Below are 13,589 nucleotides of genomic sequence, written 5' to 3' on the forward strand. Positions count from 1 at the left end.
AAGCTTGCAGGATTCACTAGTGAACAAATCGATATTAGTTGTAGACAGTGCAGGTGACACCAAGTTATGCTAAGGTTGTTCAATAGTTATTTTCAAGGGTTACAGGAAAAGAGTAGAGAATAAAAGGAATGGAGAAATGGAGAAGGTCCAGAGAGGGGCAACAAGAATAACCAATCATATGGCTTTTCTGWACAAAGAACTGTTCAGAAAGCTAGAACTTTTTAATCTGGAAAAGAGTCAAAGAGAAGGGATATGATAAAGGTCTGTGATGACTGGTGTGAAAAAGGTGACTAAAGAATGATTGTTCTTTGGATTTTCCAGTACAGTTGCAGACTCTGAATGAAGTGTCTCAGCARTTTCAGAACAAACAGAAGGACATGGTTCTTCACACAGTCTGAACTCGTTGCCAGTAGTGAATCTAAAAGTTTACGTGGATTCAAGGGGAGACTGGATAACACTGTCAGAGAAATTTGTTAAAGGAGACATAGAAACCACATCTGACTTTGGAAGTTTTTGAGCCTTGACTAGTTAGTCCTGGAAGAGTGCTCAGAGGAAGTGAAGGTTTCATGCTGTACTTAAACTCTTCTCTCTACATCCGCTTTTGACCTTTGCTGTAAACAGGATTCTTGGGTAGATAGACTTTGCAGTTAATATGGTATGGCTACTCTGATGTTTATTACAGGATTTCATATTGGTTGCTTACAGCTGTGTGGAATTTTAAAACTATTTGGACTTAAATGTTCTGTAATGAGTGCATGTCCAAACTTCTTTTTTGAGAGAGAGAAGAGAAGGGGCAATTTCAGCAACACTCATTCATCCATTTCTAAAAATTAAGTGGAATTAAGTGATCACCGTCTGGTACATTTTGAAAATAATGCAGTAGGAAGAATGGGACATAAAGCATGGGGTAGAAGTGGAAATCCCTAAAACCACTGTTTATTAGGGGCTGACAGGTTGTACTGGGTGATCAATGACCTAATGTCAGAATACCATAATTGGATAAGAGGCTAGAAGGGACTTCAGTGTCATCCAGAGTARTGGTTCTCAGGACTAGAACTGGCTGGGGGAAGATAGGGCAGAGAGGGATCAGGCTTGAGCGACACAGACATCCTTCCTTCCGGAGCTTGGAACAGAAACCCAATTCCTTGATCCTTGCTGATCACTATATTTAAAGAACTTGCTGAAGAGTGTCACTCATTCTTTTCCAGTGCATATTTGCATTCAAGTAAGTTTTCTACTATAGCTATTGTTTATACTTCAGTTCAAGTTATAGAGACCAGCGTGGTGAATAGAAATCTCCTTTCTGTGATGAATCGTGTGTATGATAAAAACTTAATTATTCTTATTTCAGAACTGTCTTTTGAACAGTGAATGGCAAATAAAACATAGAATCAGATATTGAACAATGAAGATAAAATTTCAAATAGTTGTTTATTCTGTTATATCCACTGAAAGAAACTGGGTTTCTGCAGGAAAGCTTGCATGCTCAAAGATTTTATCATAACACCTTTATAAGGTAGATAAGTTAGTTTTACAGACAACCACCTCTGACATTTCCTAAATTTAGTGCTTGACTTTAATGTATTTTAGCTTATATTTCTCTGAGTAAAGTATTTTCGTGGTATTTTTGGTCCGGCTAATAGCTCAGAATAGATTCCAGAAGGTGATACTGTAGTTCTTAAGCGTAGGTRATGAACTTTATGCTCACTTTGACATATACTTTTAGATTTTTTAAAATAGTTATCATTTCTGATGATTTTCATGCTCATGGAGTTTAAGGCATCTGTGATCTTCCATGCTGCAGTTGCTGCCTGCTAAAAAACATTCAGAGTTTTGCAGTAAGATACTCTAAAATGATGAAAATGTAAAGCAACCTACTGGCTGCAATTGAGTTAATAATAAAGGTTAATAAAAATGTAGCATAAATGAGACCTTCAGACTTAATTACATGTTTGTTAAAAATATTTTTAATCATACTTTTGCAGGACTGCAACATCTGAAGGAAAAAAAGCAGTTTATTCAAGAAGGTTACCTGTGCTGACCGGATACCTCTTGAATTAATTGAAGGATCCTAAATAATTAAAATAATAAAATAATGCAGCAAATGTAGCAGGTTGTCTAGGTCAAGGTAGCAGCTGATACATAAAATTAAAGGAAGGTTGGGATATTTTCCATTATCCTGTCTATACATCGCAATTATCACACAGGCCTTCCGTGCATGAGTGCTTTCATCTTTGCTTTCCATTGAAATCTTGATTGACTGTGGCACCTACAAATATTTTGTCTGAAAGACATTAGACTTGTATCTAATAAAGGCAACAGTCTGATTTTGCCCTTCAGCTGTTTTCTCATTTATGTAGTTTTTTCAATTTTATGTAGACATAAATGTAATAAAAATCTCAAGTGAGCTGTTACTGCAATTTTAATACTCGTTATGTTAATCTGTAATACCATAGTATTTTAAAGGATTTTTTGTTTCACAAAATAGGTTAGCAAATAAAGTAAAAGTAGAAGCACGGAGGCAAATCAGATATGACAGATATTTTAAATAGTGTTTTAAAAAGCTTTGTATGGTTTATAGTATTAATTAATTTCATGCAGAAGTTATTATCTGTTATATATGAAAATAAGTATAAATAGTTGTTGAAATGAAACTTAATGCAGTACTTGGATAACTTGTAAGTGCCTCCAGTCTGAAAACTGCAGCATCTGAAGAACAGAACTTTTTCCCAATTGATAGTTATTTGAGTTAAGTTAGGAAGCTTGCATCAAAGAGATAATAAACTTTGGGCTGTAACATATTCATCTGGGCATAATAACACTCATATTTCACAGTAGTTGCTATCTTTTGTGGCTTTAGTATTCTGTGCTTTATATAGCATGCAAATTGCCACTGTTTCTTTGTGAGGACTGTTGCCATGCAAACTCATTCTTCTAATTTTTCTTTTATCTGCAATATTGAAATTCAAACCACATTAATTCAAATCATTGCAAATTCATTCAAATACATTATATCAAATTTTTATTTGTATCTACCAAAGTGAAATATAGAAATAAAATGACTAAAAGTTCTGTCCTTCCTTCCTATCTGCCTGTGTTGCGAGAATATTGATCATGAATTATGATTAATATTTTGTATGTTTTGAAGTCCTTTAAGTGAAGTTGGATGATCTACATAACTTAAAATTACATCAAATTTGAGTTTTCCTCCTTTAGTTAATTATGTTAATTGAGTTTAATTTTAATTACATTAAAGTTATTTACAATTTTGGATGTTCTCTTTCAGATATTTTAAGTAAGTTTTGTATTTTCATTTTAAATTAATATTGAGAAACAAGTTAGAAATACAGCACCTTTAATATAAAATTTCAGGTGAAGTGTTATCTGAGTGTACCAGTGTAGAATAGATAGTAAGTATTGCCTCATTAATTCACTGGTCAGAATCTGAATTGAAAGTTCTCTCAGAAGGTGATTTTTATGCATGTTTGTAAAATAATGACTTTATTATTGGCCAAAATGTGATATCCTTGATCATACAAAATAATATATATTGTCAATTGCCCTGTTCAAGTCAATGGAGTTACTTGCAGAGTTAAGTAGTACTCATTTGGGAATAAAAGTGTTCCAATTTGTCCGTGTATGATCATAGCTGAACAATTTAGTTGAAATCGGTATGAATGCATTCCTAGTAGTGTAGATAAGTGTTCCAATTATCTCAAATGGTAACCAACCAGGTAATGAAACCCCATCTACTTAAATTTGCATGAATCATGGTTGTGATATGAAGATAAAGTCATCTGATATAGAGTTGAGTGTGACATTCAGGAATGCTACTCTCAGGTTGAAAAAAATGAGCCTTCCAGGTAGCAATGCTCATTGTCCCTTAATGATTTATCTAATGGTTGGCCTGAACTTATTTTAAAATTATCCCAGATCCTTTTCAGTTGCCCTTAAAGACTCTCAATGCAGCACTCTCTTTTGTGTGTGTGTRAATCTTGTCCTCCTCAGATATTGCCAGCAATTTGCTTGGTGCCTGTTACCCCCARTTTCTCCTGAAAATAAGAAGGTTTTGTGTTGCATCTGGAATATGGATCAGAAAACCAATGATTATGTTGGAGCGTCATTGTCTAACCAGGTGGAATAGCCTTGACAAAAGCTGCAAATTTGGCTTAGTGGTGATAAGACTGTCATTCAAAAATGTCATTTTGTTAGTACAAACAACATTGATTACCTTGTGTTAAGACTGTCTCGTTTTGGTCTGTGTCTTCTGTCAGAGTCTGTATCTAGAGCCTTCTGAGAGCGTGTTTTTGATTGTTAGCACAGTCTGCCATTGTTACTTCCGCTATAACTAGATAAGGCAGTTACAAAGCCTCAGTGGGACCTTCAGTTTCCTGGATAAGTATACTCTACCTGTAGTTTATGTGCTCATAACGAAACATTTGGCCACCAAAATTTTGTATCACATTCTTATGTCAGAAACGGTTCTAATTGTGCCTCAGGTGTTGAGAATATCAGAAAACCAGCAATTAGAGAAGTTTTGAACCAGTCTGTTTCTCATGAACCTAAGTCAATGTGCAGCCTGATTCTGTTTTATTCTGGTCTTTCTAGACTTGCTCTTTCCCTCCCATGAAATAATTATTTTGAGTTGGCCTTTTGGGTTTTGTGTAATCATTTCCAAGAGGATGTGGAAGGCTGGATTGACTAAATATAAGTGCCTAGAAGCAGCATAGAAAGTCTGCCACATCTCAAGAGACTATCTGTGAAATTGGGTTTACATGCGAATTGCCACAAAATTCCTGCTTTTCTAGAGATGATTCAGAGTTAATGGATGTTTAATTTCACATAGTTAGTAAAAACACTTAAAAGAATCTACTACAGAACTTGAATACTGTGAACATTCTGGATACAGGACAGGTATTTTTCCTTTTGATGTGGGATTTTACTAATGAACCAGCGTTAACTGGTAATCCTGTAAATAATTTCAGCATTAGTTTTGAGGAGGTTCTAGTCTTGAACTATGTTCCTGGCCTGTCTTGAATTGGCCTGGAATGGCTCAAAGGCAATAGGAAATTGATGAAAGGGAATAGAAGGAAATTATATTGTACTTTGTTTATTTAAATTTCAGGGTTCCTTAAAGTTTGTTCCTTACTGTCCGTACATTTAATATGTTTGTAAGGTTCTTGTTGTGCTTCTAATGTGAAGTACTCTATTCAGTATGTCAGTAGGTATACCTTTATATCTGCTAACCTATTCTTGCTCAAGGTTTTTCTTTGCTCAGAGAAAAGCTTGTGCGGTATTGCCAGTGACCTTAGAATTAGCCCAGGCAGAGCAGAAGTCCTGATAAATGGAGACCCTTACAGTGATAATACCTTCTTTCTTCTCGTGTTCGTTGAAGAGAACTGTTTTTGAGAAATGCTCTGAATGAGACTAAAAATTTGAATGTGTGTCTAAGTGTAGACTTTGACAGTCAAAAAATATTTTGTAGTGGCACAGAATGTGTGAACTGCACATATCAGTACAAGAATGAAACCGTTTCTGTGAAGGACAGCATAATATCTGCAAGAAGGATACAACTCAAGTGTGCAGACATAGTAAAGAGATGACAGAAAGTCCTTATTTTAGTTAAATGTCCTGTGGCTAAATTTGTGTCAGCTAAGCAATATTTTTATAGCATTTTTCTAGTCACGTTTGTTTAATTTTCTTGAGTGACTTCTTCCTTCTGTTTTTATACAATTACTGTATTTTTTCAGCAAAATGGCTAGAATTCAATTTAGAGAGTGGTTAGGTATTGTTCTTTGTATATATATATTCCCTGTGGAAAAACACTTGCAGGAAGTCTATCAATCTGGATCTTCCTCAAAGATCTTTTATGTTCTTCAGGCATAAAATGTCATTTTATACATCAGTAACTCAAAGTATTTTTTCCTGAATCAGTATTAATACAGTCATTAAGTAGATTTTTTTTTCTTTGACCATGAAGAACTGGTGTCATATCTTCTCCACTATCTCTTCCACTTCACTCCACTGTCACTACAAGTTGCTAGGCAAGATAACTGATAAATTGTAAGATTTTTTTGTTTCTTTTTCTATACACAGTGTTTGCTTCACTTTAATTTTGTCCTCAGGCAGTACTTTTACTTGAAAGAATAACATTATGTATGTTCTCCTTGTATTTAGAAAAAAATACGTTGTTTTTAAATGGCTTTATATTGAAATTTTTTTACCTTATGAATTGTTAGGTGGATTTATAATACAGCTGAAAATAATTTGAGGGAATCCATTGAGAGTATTGTTTGAAGCAAAAGCCTTCTTAGAATTTCTTTCCTAAATAGGAATCAAAATCCTATTTAGGAATCTGTAAAGTGGCCTTACTTTAAGGAAGTATTGCATGTTGTATTGCATGGTTAGTACTTCTGGAAATCAAATGGAATACTTAAGTTTCTAAATATTATTAAGATGCTTAACTTTATGCTTAACTTTCATGAGCAGGAGTTCATGAAAATACTCTCCTTCATTTTGCAAAAGATATATTCTGCCTTGTACATGATGTGTTTTTGTTCAGATGATAGAATGCATAATTTTTTGTGGACCGAATTATATGTGGTCTATTGTAAATATAAATTTCAAACTAAATGAAGTATTTAATACAATGCACATTATCTTCCTTCAATGGTTTTCCAATTTAAATTAATTTATGACCAGTCACTGCATTTGTTTGGGGCCAGATTACAAATCTATGTATAGACTCAAACCCTGCTTTCTTCATTGATTATAATATAAATTTTAATTCATTTAATGCAGCGCAAATCTGTGGATTTTTAAAGTTTAAGTTAATTTGAAATGCACTATTTAGAAAGAGCTTTTAGAGTTTTGCGTTTGTTTTTCATTCTCTTGTAAATGGTATATTTTGACCCTTAAAGGGAAACACATACTCAGTACTTGAAGTACTTGTTCACCTGTGAATTTCCTTTACGTGGTTTGGAGTAGAGGATAGTTTTTTTGTAATTAATTGGTAACTTCTCCCAACTAATTTGCCTACTTCTTTCTTTCCATTTGTGAATATTAGAAAGAACAGATAACAATATATTTATTGTACAGGAAAATGAGAGTATCTCATAATTGTTACCCACAATTTCTCCCTTTGTCTTATTTGTATTGTTTGCACAGAACAGTTGTATTGTGAAATGCAGATTTTGTAATTGTTCTAAGAATCTTTTCTAAGCACACTTTATTCTAATCTTGTCAAAAGGCAAAATATCAACCTCTTACCCCACTTCTTTCCTTTTTAGTAGTCATGCTAACTCATATTTTTCTAGGTAAAAATCTTAATTTCATCTTTGTTTTACACACACACGCACATGCGCACTTGTTTTAAGAGATGGCAGTGGTGAAATTCTATATACTCAACAGTGTGATCTTATTCTTAAAGATTAAGACAAGGAACCAGGACTTCTTGGTTCAGCTTTCTGTTGTGCTTAATTTTTTCCTAGGAAGCTGTTACAGATAGTGAACTTCTTTCTGCCTCAGTTATGCTTTCTGAAAATTAGGCTATATTTTTAAAACAATTACTTTGTTATACTACTTTTGGCAGTAACCTGCCAACCTTTGCAAAGTGTTCTGAAATCTCTAGAGAATAAATGACATACAGTGCAGTGAACTGTTGAGAGTAATAAGTCTTGGTAACATTGCAAAATATGCTCTATATAAAGAAGTGCAGGAAATAAATARAATGAAGTTGAACTGGAGAAAAATGAATTATTTTCAAATGTTGTATCCTTGATACAGTAAAATTACATTTTTTCCACGACTGTTAAATATATGGATTTCAGTTATTCATAGTACATCTCCTGGTGATTCTTGGTAGTGATAAATGCTGACACCCTCCTCCTGCCCCCCGCCCTCCCTGTGAAGATAAATAATAATTAGTCCTTATAATAATAAAACCTTTTTCATTGTTGCTGTTTATTGAGTTAATTGATCCCCTTTACTATCAATCTGCTTCTGTTGGTCTGTTAGTGATACAACTTTGTAAGGCTTCTGTGTATTTCTGTTATGTTACATTTTAGTATCACAAGTATTCCTCTCTGCTGCAGCAAGAGACTTATATTCATCTGAGAGCGGGGAATACACCTGTGCTTGAGTAGGAGAGGGATCAGGAGCACATATTCGGAGAAATGTGGGTGGTTAGATGGCTCTCGCCATACTCCTTCAATATTTCAATCTTCTGGGCTTTTCAGGAGCATCTTGCCATCATTAACTACTATGCCCTTCTTTTCCTTTGTTTTGTCATTTGTAGAAATTGTGCTTTCAGCTTTGGAGAGTCTTGCTATAGGAGGTCTGAAAGGGTTGAGTTAACCATGTTCTGGAAACTTTTCCCCTCTTTCTCCCTCTCATCTTCCCCTGTTTTCCTTATTATTGCATAATGTTTTCTTACTGTGATATAGTTAGGTTGAAGAACCTGGTGCTTTCATTTTAGAGAGAGCAGGACTGGTTCGCCAATGTGAACTGTGGCTGCTGTGCTCTTTGCATCCCAATTAGAGGGCCAGATACTGGAGTTCAGTGACACCTGCTTATTTGTCCACGTTGATGTTATTCCTGTTTGAGAAAGGGAATCCTGAAATCTATGCAGAATCAAGTCCCACGTAGTTTTGTTTCTCCCACATGGAAGAGGATAACGAGTGCTGGAAAAAAGGTGTAGTCTCCTTATGCTGTCTTGTATTACTGATGCCATGATGGAAGCCCCCTAGTGCCACACATGGCCCAATTAACAACTGGTATGAGTAGCCCTCACTCATTTATTTCCATGTGCTGATCAACTGCATTGTATCTTTACGAAATGAACTAACCAGGGTTAGTGGATTGCTACATAAATAATGATGAAAGCTGAAACCTGAATAGCAATCTTTGTTCATGCAAATCAGAACAAGATGCAAAGGAGCGAAAAATGCCTTCTTAGAAATGCACCGGGTATTTCTATGAAATCTGGGGAACAGAGAGAAATAAGATTGCTATACCTTCTGTCCTTTTCCAGGTAGACGGACATGTTTGTGTACTATATACATGGTCTGGAGRTGCTAGGTAAATGTGATTCTTGTGGGATGCTTCTAAATTTAAATATTAATGTTGATTTTTCATATGTGCAGGAGATGTGTCCAGGGTTTGCAGGATGATCATTAAACTTTGAAAAATATAGAACAAAACATTTCTGTAAAGGAAAGAAAGGATTCTCAAATTTACAGGTCCAAATTTATTTTAAATTATTTCACCTCTTTCCAAAAAGAAAGGAAAAAAGCTGAAAATCAGCTAAATCATGTAGGAACTGTTTGTTTTTTATACATATCTCTCAGTAACTAGCAATGACTGGATGAAAAATGCCAAAACAAATGTTCAACAGTATTATTTATTGTAAAATACTACTGAAATTTCCTACTTGTTTTAATTAAAAGAAACCCAATTTTGCTTATTTTACCTTCTTAGGGTTCTTCCCAAGCAGCTCTCARGGATGTGATGCTTTTCTTCGCCACAAGATGACCTTGATTTCTCCCTCAATATTGAAAAAGTATGGAATTCCTTTTGACAAGGTACATTAGTGTTTGTTTTTAAACTGTGYATTCATGCATTGAATTAGATTGTGTGTACTATAAAGATTGTTTATAATAAAGATGAGGCAAAATTATTATTTTTTATTTAGGTACTGTCTCCCTGACAAGGTTAAAACAAGTGCTTATAGTACTATGGCTTTTAAGTGGTTTAGTCTGGAATTTTCTAATCAAAAATTCTTGCAGGTGTCATAATTTGAACCCTAAAAGTTTCTGTACTTTTAAGACAGAATCAATGCATTTTTATTTCTATTTTATTTTCATGTAAGCTTGTATGAAATTCTGTGTTGATTTAAACCCTTTCTAACTATTATTAAATTACCTGGTATTTTGAAATAACTGTTAATTTCTCCCTGTTTGCGTATTGCTCTTCTGATGCAGTTCAGTATGACATTATTGATAGTATTATCTAAAAAGTTTGAGAATATTTACAGGGTGGAATAAAACTGAAAGAAATATTATTTAATATAAAATGTATTTTTAAAGCTGTAACATATTACAAAACTGGTGAAATTTTTTTTTATGTTGCTAGGTAGTGACAGGTTCAGAATGTGAACTTTATATATAAACAGAAAGTGGGAAGAACAATTTTGTCTCTCTTTGTGGATGAATGTAATACATATCTGCTTTCAAAAACATCTAAAGTATACTTTAGTGTTCTTCTTCCCTAAAAGATTTTCTGCCTTATTCTTCTCCACTTAGAATGTTTTCACTTGTGGATAACTCTGGACTTCATGTAGGTGCTAGCTAATAAAAGCACTTCCGCTATATTTCTTTTTTTAAGCATCTGTGTTCTATATCTTGAACAGCTTTGTAAATTCTAAATTTCTAAATTCGACAGCTTTGCAAGCCTACATAGAAGTGTTGAGCTTGATTCAGAAAGTCCCCTGCCTAAATATCTGTTTGTTATACTGAGTTTTTAAAAGCCTTCACATCAGTAATCAGTCATGATTCCTGTTTTCTTGCTGCCCAGCCTGTTTTAAGGTGTTCGGAAGAACCAGGCAATATGTACTTGTTCTAGCTCTGTTCCTCTTGCCAAATGATCCTATAAACCATCCTTGTCACACTCCTTGTTTATTATTGTAGTTTTTGTTTTCATATGTGAGGTATTTTATTTATAGGTACCATGAGGATCTTTGTATATAAGCTCAGCTTCTCACTTTCCCCTGCCTAGAATATAGAATAAGGTGGTGCTGTTCACCTGTTTTAGTGGAGATTTATGTAACAGCATGAAATGTAGCCCATAGAAATAATATTTTTAAGGGAATATTTTCCCATGTATAATGCTATCAGCAACAAAAACTGGTAATCTTAAAATATATAGGATGGTCTTATGATATGTTGTACTTCATAACCTAAGTACTCTCACCTGAAGTGTATACATTATTGAAGAAGTAAATACAATTGGAGATAGATTGTGTCTTTAAAGGGATTTACCATTGAAATTTATCAACAATGTAAGAGGTTTTCAAACACTCTTAAAAATAGTATTTCATAGCAAATTGAAAAGCATGCAAGCAAATACACACCAATAATCAATGTCTACAACAACAGTAATTATCAATAGCACTGTTGTTAGTAAAACAGCACCAACTAGTAGAGCTAGTTATGTTTTATGCTTTCAGTAGAACTGAGTGGATGCAAATTTATAAAGTTTACTTGATTGCAAGAAGCTTGTGAGAAATACATCATTACAATAAAAGCAAAGAAGCCAGGAATAGGGTAGACTTATGTGGAATGAAGCCGTTGATTTGTTGTAGTCTCTTGTAGGGTTGCTTAACTTTTTGTGCTTAAATCAACCTAAGGGTAAAAGGTAGGCAGTTGGAATGAGACTGCCTGCCTTAGAAAGAAAGCTTTTACTCACATAAAAAGTAGTTTGTTTTCTGAATGATATAGTATCACATGGAAATGTAGTTGAGGAGTTCAGTTTTTGTAATATATAACTACTCTCTTACTAGCCTTGCACTTCATCATGAAGTGCCAGATAAAACTTTCCAAATTGGATTTATAGTTTTGGATTTACTGAATGTTAGTCTGAACAGTTTTATTGGTTGAAGTATAAACTGTAGCATCTTGCTGAATGCTGACATATTTGTTTTCAGTACCACCCATCTGAGCTGATGGCTTTATTTCAGTGTCTTGGATTTTCCTGTGTTGTAATTTTGAAAAGGAGTGCCAGAAATAGTTAAATAAGTTTAGTTCTGTCACCTAGTGTTAGGAAGAGGAGGCAGACGGTACCCAAGTGTAATTGTAATTAATGGGATTCAGTGAGAAAGTGAATAGAGAGAACCAGGCTGTGATCTCTCATGGCTTGAAGTGATAGAAATGGAAACGTGCTGAATGCTGATAAGACAGCCTACGCCTACCAGGTGACAGCTGAACTGCTGCTTGTTGCAATAGAACACCTGCTATACTGTCATCAGTAGGAGGGTATATTGAGATAAATTTGGGAATTGCTGGCATTGAGGATAATCTTTCTTATACATTCCCACAGCAATTGTTTGAGAACTACAGTAACAGTTATAATATATGTACCTCTATGTGTTTGTGTGTATACCACATACGACCCACACAAAATCAAGTTTGTATAAAGTGCAAATGTAAATTTTTTTTATTCTATATTTCATTCTTCTTTTATTCTGCTAACTATAATTTTCTTATTTTCCTCTCTCTCCATCCTTTCATAATAATATCCAAAATTTACATAAATATGTGAAGCACTAACCCTGTATATTTCTACCTGCATTAAGCACAAAAAGCACACAAATCACATGACGTTAAGATGAGAATTTTTGAGGGAGAGGTAAGGGGTGATTCAAAAGTGGAAATGTGTCAAACTACTGTGGCAGTAAGAAGATGAGGTTTAAGACATGATAATATGATATTTTAATAAGAAAAAATGTATGGAATTGTGAGATTTAATTTGATAGTTGTTTAAATTTTAACTTTAATTTTTGCTCTTTGAAATCATAAATGTATTTCCCTAAAAAGTATCTTCTTTGTCCTTCCAATTTCTTTCTTACTGGATTGCTTATGTAAAGCATTGTCATACAATAAAAAAAAAAGTCTTTCTTATCTCTATGAATTCTCCTTATTTTCCAATAATCAATAAGTACGTTCTTGCTGAACAGACATCCATCATTGTTCAGATTGTTTGCTGAGTTTAAAATGGATCTGTTTTCTTTTAGTGGCCTATCTCATGTGAATCCAATGTAAAAAGGCACATCAAACAGAATATGGCGAGTCTCATTAGACTCTTTACTTCTGAATCTTCTTGTTTATTAACTCCTTCAGATAGCTGAAAAGACAGCATGGTTGTGTCATTGCTAGTCTTTAACCAGTTTGTCCTTGATATAGTCTTTGGTGGCATGACTTTAAAACTACCCCTGAGTGGTGAGAATATTAGTGGGTGACAAGAAATGCTTGTCCTCTTCTTCATGTCCAGAAGAGAACACCAGTCTGTGCTGGTACAGTAAGATGAGTCTTTCTCCTTTAAAAGAAAATATCTTGAGTGATCTTTGGCGTGCCTTACCCCCACATTTTTTGTAATCACAGAATCACAGAATAGTTGAGGTTGGAAGGGACCTCTGGAGATCATCTAAGTCCAACCCCCCTGTTTAAGCACCTAGAGCACGTTGCACAGGATTGCGTCCAGGCAGGTTTTGAATATCTCCAGAGAAGGAGACTCCACAACCTCTCTGGGCAACCTGTTCCAGTACTCTGTCACCCTCACAGTGAAGAAGTTTTTCCTCATGTTCAGATGGAACTTCCTGTGTTTCAGTTTGTGCCCGTTGCCTCGCGTCCTGTCGCTGGGCACCACTGAAAAGAGTCTGGTCCCATCCTCTTGACACCCTCCCTTCAGATACTTGTACAYGTTGATAAGATCTCCTCTCAGCCTTCTCTTCTCCAGGCTGAACAGGCCCAGCTCTCTCAGCCTTTCCTCATAAGAGAGATGCTGCAGTCCCCTAATCATCTTTGTGGCCCTTCGTT

The 13,589-nt window shown here is 34.7% G+C and overlaps 1 protein-coding gene across 28 annotated transcripts in view; it reads left to right on the plus strand.

Annotated features, from left to right (window-relative positions):
• The window catches only part of KDM4C (lysine demethylase 4C), a 266,672-nt gene that overhangs the window by 48,407 nt on the left and 204,676 nt on the right, over positions 1-13,589 (plus strand). For 22 of the 28 annotated variants that reach the window (XR_003256329.1, XM_026083604.1, XM_026083605.1 and 19 more), the window contains one exon: positions 9,478-9,581. Coding sequence is in view for 24 of the 28 variants with exons in the window: in XM_026083604.1 (XP_025939389.1) it covers positions 9,478-9,581 (104 nt within the window). In the remaining 4 variants the exon portion in view is untranslated. Of the gene's footprint in view, positions 1-321; positions 3,983-4,008; positions 4,457-9,477; positions 9,582-13,589 lie in introns of those variants that run through there. The other 6 variants (XM_026083627.1, XM_026083632.1, XM_026083628.1 and 3 more) reach the window with 6 other exon arrangements.

Source organism: Apteryx rowi, unplaced genomic scaffold (assembly GCF_003343035.1).
Source record: "Apteryx rowi isolate R43461 unplaced genomic scaffold, aptRow1 scaffold_61, whole genome shotgun sequence".
In the NCBI taxonomy this organism is placed as follows: Eukaryota; Metazoa; Chordata; class Aves; order Apterygiformes; family Apterygidae; genus Apteryx; species Apteryx rowi.